This window comes from Gallus gallus, chromosome 3 (assembly GCF_016699485.2).
Source record: "Gallus gallus isolate bGalGal1 chromosome 3, bGalGal1.mat.broiler.GRCg7b, whole genome shotgun sequence".
Lineage (NCBI taxonomy): Eukaryota > Metazoa > Chordata > Aves > Galliformes > Phasianidae > Gallus > Gallus gallus.
In genome coordinates this window covers 106481979-106488072 of record NC_052534.1, presented here as the reverse complement: position 1 = coordinate 106488072, position 6094 = coordinate 106481979, and the positions used below count along the sequence as shown (strand labels likewise).

At 41.9% G+C, this 6094-nt stretch overlaps 1 protein-coding gene across 14 annotated transcripts in view; it reads right to left on the bottom strand.

Annotated features, from left to right (window-relative positions):
• Positions 1 to 324: 324 nt before the first annotated feature.
• MSRA (methionine sulfoxide reductase A) overlaps positions 325 to 6094 on the bottom strand; it is a 260633-nt gene continuing 254863 nt past the window's right edge. For all 14 annotated transcript variants that reach the window (XM_046939237.1, XM_420035.8, XM_040697971.2 and 11 more), the window contains one exon: positions 325 to 1179. In XM_046939237.1, coding sequence (XP_046795193.1) covers positions 1015 to 1179 — 165 coding nt within the window. In that variant the 3' untranslated portion in view covers positions 325 to 1014. The remainder of the gene's footprint in view (positions 1180 to 6094) is intronic.

Genomic DNA, 6094 nt, shown 5'->3' with positions numbered 1-6094 from the left:
AGGCCTGTAGTTCCCCAGATCCTCCTCAGGAACCTCCTTGTAGATGGGAGTCACAGTGGCAAGTCTCCAACCCTTTGGGACCTCTCCAGTTGACCAGAAAATCTTGGTGGTGACACCACAAGCTACTGAAGTACAAATAGCTAATCACGGGAATAATTATGTTGCAGTACACCTACTATACTCCTCTGTAGTGTCATGCATAATAATACTGATTTTAAAAGCCCTAGTGTTTAATTAGTAGGCTGCAGCCTTTTCTAATATTTGATACCTTTTCCAGATCTACCCAGACATATATTTAGAGCCACGGAACACACTGGAGATTGTATTTTTCTTTCCTGTCTTCGTAATTTATTGTAGTGCAGGAAACGAAATTGATTTCTTCTTGTGTTTGTACATTTTTTGGAACTGTCAAAAAGAAGTATCACATTACAATTTTTACTTTTTCCTACTAAAATTGCTCCAGAAAATAGGCACTATAGGTGATATTACACGTTGCAGCGGAAGTGGAATTGTGAGAGAGTTACTGATCTTCTAAATTCATCATTCTCAAAGGCATCAAATTACAGGGTTGTGATAGCTAAGATGAGCTCAGCCATGTCTCCAGAAGTCAAAGCTAAAGCATGAACAAATTCATCAGTCCAAGAAAATAAGTATGCCTACAGGCATTAGCTATGCAAAGTGCTCAATGGGTGCAGCCACCCCATAATCCATCCCTTTAACAGCATTTCAAGCCAAACTTTAAAAAGTTTCTTTCCGCTCCAGATTTCAAGCTTACAAGGAAACCAGGGAACTGCACAAAGCAAGAAGCTGCATTGACCAGCAAGCAAAATTTCCAAATCTCTTTGGCTTTTCATGTCAACAAAAGGGAAGCTGCTCAGACTACAAAAAGCCATCCCACTGGGCATCCCAAATCTTGATGTGCTGATGCTGTGGGTACTGGAACACCTCTCAGTGCTGTTGGCCTTTTCAGAACAACCCTCTAGAACAAAGCATTGGGGGTGCCATGAGCACAAGCTATTTCTTGATCCCGATTGGGCAGGAAATCCCCGTTCCCCCGAGGCCGCAGTATCCATTGGGGTTCTTGCTGAGGTATTGCTGATGGTAATCTTCAGCGTAATAAAACTCCGGAGCCTCCCGGATTTCTGTTGTGATGGCACCAAAACCGCTTTCTGTCAATACCTGTCAAGAGACAACATGGAGACCCATTAATGGTTTGTTGGCTTCCCTGCTGATGAATGACATACGGTTTCCTCTCAGAAGAAACCACAGGCATCTCTCAGTGCCTGGACCACACTTTCAGCGCATCCCTGAGAGCCCTTTATCCTTGTAATTTCTCTAGGAGAGGTTGTGGGCACCAAAATATGTGTTGGTGGGAAGGGGCAGTGCACCCTTCATTTTTAATGGCTCATTTGTTTAATTTGCTATCGCCACACATTTGTTTTCTCCTCTTTATCAGCCACACCAGGCAGGGATGTGGTGCCATCAATAAAAGTGGGAAAGAGATGTGCAAGGCTGGCAGCCTTGCAGGTGTCCAAGGACTTCACTTGGCCAATGTCTCAGTTCTGAAATGTGCTGTTCAGCCAATTGTGCCAAGAAGAATTTTGGGATGAAATTTGAGCCCCACTGACAACAGTGGGAAATAAGAACATTCAGGCTCTTTTCACTGTCTCTGCAAACCCCTTCTTCAAAATGAATGATTCTGTCATGAACAGAAAGGTATTTTTCAGGCAAATCGTGTCTCACTTCTGAAAGAAGATCTGCCAGTGAGTGGACCAGTAGCAGTAATCACTTTGCAGGGACAGGAGAAGGAACGTGGGTGGGAATTTTAAATTAGGCTTAAACTTCTTTCTGATATCCCTAGCTGAATTCAAAACTCCTGGAGGTTTTCTGATAGAGGAAACTTCTTTTTCATATGAATTGCCATGCCAATTTACCTACTGAATTTTTCATTTCTAAGGAAATTGCTAAGCATCAACCTTTTGGAGATAGTTCTCATCTCATCTCAGTGGGGACTGCTCAGTGCAGTCCATGATAATCTTATAAGCACTTTAATTGGTGTCGGACTAGTGTTTACTGTGGTGAAGTATATTTCTAAAGCCCTGGACATTGGTAGATCTGTGTTGCTGTCAGCCAGAATTGACAGCAAGATGGGCTTTAAGAAGAAAGCATTAGCAGATAAGCTGATTACATGACAAATGTTTGCCATCTTGTCATACTGACAATAAAACCAATAAAAGGAAGCCACCACACAACGTCATAAAACCAGACTTGGAAGGACCTTTAGGAAGTCATCCAATCCAACTTCCTTCATCACAATACAACTCACAACAGCCAGCAGACCTTGGTTTAACTACTCCTCAGAGATCTTCAGAGATGGACATCCTCCAGGTTCCTCAGTGATCGAATTCCAGTATTTGTCATTCTGACTTGGCCAGGATTAAGCCCACAACTTTCATTTAAACCCACTATTTTGGTCATACTTATCATGAACATGGAAAGGAAATTGTTCCCTTCCTCTTTCCAATGGTCTCCTACATCCCTGGTCACTGATCAGAAAGAAGGATGACAAGTCAGGAAAGTATGTAAATAAAGCATCAGCAAGTACTTAAATTTAAGAGATTATTATTTGGGGCCAATGGGCCTTAAAATACCCTACAATTGGGTTTCTTAGCTCCTGCTTCAGTATAGCTGAGTACTGATACCATTTAGGATTTAGCTGCTGGACAAAGCTGACAATGTATTCCAATGTATTCTGTTAGTTTCACTTCCTGGAGACATATTTGGCCGTGTTCAGCTTTCTATCAGGGGTTAAGTAATACGATTACAAAATCCCTGATGGACTTGTCTGGGCAGCTCTTTGGTTCCAAACGTGACATCCAAATTCTCAGTGCAGATAAGGAAGTTGTGGACTAGCTAATCCATGTTGTGATCCCACATTTGAGCACAGAGATAACAAGCCCTATTTCACAGGACTCCAATCTTGTTTTCCCACATAAAATCACTGAACCATTTTTTTTTTTTCATCTTTAGGATGGGTTTTGTCCCAAGGGAACCAGGCTATTTACGTGCCAGATGTATTAGCAAAGAAGATAACATGAAGTCCTGTATCACAACGGGTTGGCAACAACTAGAACAAAGAGATGTCAACACAGCTGCTTTAAGAAAGCAGTATTTCACTTGCTTCCTAACATTTCTAGCAAAGAAAAGCACTTTTGACATTATCTTCACTGCAGAAAGATGGCACAAGCTCTGTCATCATGGGCATTAGTCATTTACTTGCTGCTGTAAATGCTGCAAAATTGGCTTCCCCCTTGTCTGAGTCATGAGGACGCTGCTGGAGGGATGGATATTTTTCTACTGTGCAAAACAGTACTTGTTACAGATTTTTACCTGGGACTTTTCCATCATTGGCCTTATTTATTTATTTATTTATTTATTTATTTATTTATTTATTTTTCAGTTAGAAAATCCATTCTGTTCAGTAACATACCACGAGGGGGCATAAACATCATTTATCCCTTTCAGAATTACTAACAGCCTATTAAAACACTGCATGCTGAATAGAGCAGAAGCCCAAGACAACTCATTATATTGCTCTTTGGTCATTAGCAAAAGATACCAGCACTGTTGTCAGAATCAGCAGGAACCCCAGGCTCCAGTGCTTTGCCAAACACTACCTTGAATGTTTTGATTTTAAATGGGAAAATATTTTCCTCTCACTGACTGTGTCAGTGCAAAGATAAAAACATCACTGGGAAAGATGATGAAGTTCATGATGTGTTGGCTCTGGCAGGTGTAAATCAGCTCACTCTTGATTGATTTCCTGCCGCCAAGGCAGATGTAATTTGACAATAATCCTGTTCTAGCAGACTTTTTCGTCCTCACTTTTTAGTCCACACAATTCCCAAGCTATCCAGTGTGAGCTCCCAGCACCACGTGGCAGCCAAAAGGGCTGCTGCAGCTTTTGCACGCAGAAATGGGAAGAATCAAGTGAAAGAGAATGTAATTCTCTTATAATATTTCCAGAGAGCTCATAGATGCTCCCTCCTTGGAGGCATTTAAGGCCAGGCTGGATGGGGCTGTGAGCAGCCTGGTCCAGTGGGAGGTGTCCGTGCCTATAGCAGGGGGTTGGAACTGGATAATCTTAAGGGTCCCTTCCAATCCAAACCATTCTATGATTCTATGATATGATTCTATAATCTACCATTGGAACCTTTCACAGAGTGCAAGAAATTTTTGAAGTACTCTTGGATCCTTTTTCCCCCAGGTATCCCACTACAGTTAAAATAGAACTGACTCATTAATATATCCAACGGACTTCTGTGGCTTTCACAACAGATATCACAGTGGAAGAGCACAACCATCCCCTATGCGACTACAACCCAGCCTCAAAAAACCTTGCAGGTTTTAGAACAGAAGCCAAACCAAACCAGAACCCAAGTCCTGCCCAACCAAAATTGATGAAGAGAACACAGTCAATTTGCTGTTTGAGGGGTCATTGGTGGAGTACAAAAGCCTTGGAGCCCACATCGGGAACCTCAGCACTACCACTTTATTAAACAACTTGCACTTCTGGAACATCAAAAATTTTGTTTGATGAGTTTTCTAATTTATTATAGCCCGCAAAAGTGTTTTTTTTTTTCCCCCGTGTGCTTAAAACTTGTTCCCTAGCCATGTCATTGCATAGAACAGCCTCTGCCACAAAAAATAATTCTTACTTCCTCTTTGCATAGTGATCTTCATTCTCTGCCTCCATCCCATTCACTCATTTCTTCCGAAGGCTTCAGTGGCTGAGGCTGTTTAGACTCCCCACTCATAACGCAGGTCAGCCTTCTTGCCCTCTTCCGCATCCTCTCTGGTTCTATTTTACCACCTCATTGAGACGGGGTGCCTGGAATTGCATTCTATTCAAAATCACCACGGATTTACTCAGTGGTGTACTTACATTTTCTCTTTCATTCCCCATCTCTTTCCCAGAAATTCTTTGCATTCCACTTGCCTTTCTGATCCCTACTCAGCACTGAGCAGACATTTTCAAAGAACCATCTGCAATGGCACCAGGACTTATTTCGCGGGTTAATTTAAACCCTATCATTGTGTCTGCACTTGACTTTTATCAACATGGAATTTCAGCAGCTATTTTCTTGCACGGACATTTGATATCGTCAGATTCTTCTGCGGCTTTCTGTCGTATGTCTACTTTTGCTTACTTGGAATAACTCTGTGCCATCAGCAGATTTCAGGCCATCACTGATGATCGTCTCCTTTTCCCAGCTCTTTTATGAGGATATTGAACTGCACCACTTCTCAAGACAGATACCTGGTAATCTCCTTTCATTGTGAAAACTGCCCTGTTATTTGTATCTTTTATTTCCTATCTATAACCAGTTATTCAAAAGAAAAAACTTTCCTCTTAATCCTCAGCAGCTGTCTGCCTTTTTCTCAGCTCATCTCTTCAAAAAAGCCTATCTGCTAGACAGAAGTTGCCTCTTCTAAAGTCACATGGACTCTTCTCTGAAATGCCGCATTCTGTGCATGTCTGTCAACTTCTGATACCCAGCCTGCACTGTAAAATGCCTTTAATTCTGCTGGATCATGTCAGAGATGCCCACCTTTCAGCCCCTTGGTAGCAGGTCTAATTTAGATCACTGTTTACCCACAATGCTGGTGTGGAAGCCCTTCCTAATTTATGTTCTTTTCCTACCTGTAGCCAACTACCATCTATGTGCACTGATCTGCCACTGTTGAGCAGCTTTACCATGAATCCCTTTCGTAGCTTGAACTTCAGACAGCTTCTCCAAATTGTAACCATAACACAGTGTGGGAAAGCCCAAATTCCTCAGTTGTGAATATGGACTTGAGTAATCCTGCAGCTTTCTGCTATGGTGTTATCTGTGTCATGTCTTTTATAGACAGCTCAAGCATCCACAGCCATCAGTCAGTTTCCAGGACTGATATGAAAAATACTCAACTTTCCTAAGGAAAACACATGAGTGAATTAGTAGTGGTTTTGGACATGTAGGCTCAAAACCACAGTGGACTGCAGCAATCAAACCCTATTATTTTCCCATTTGCACTATGCCAGTTGGTTCTC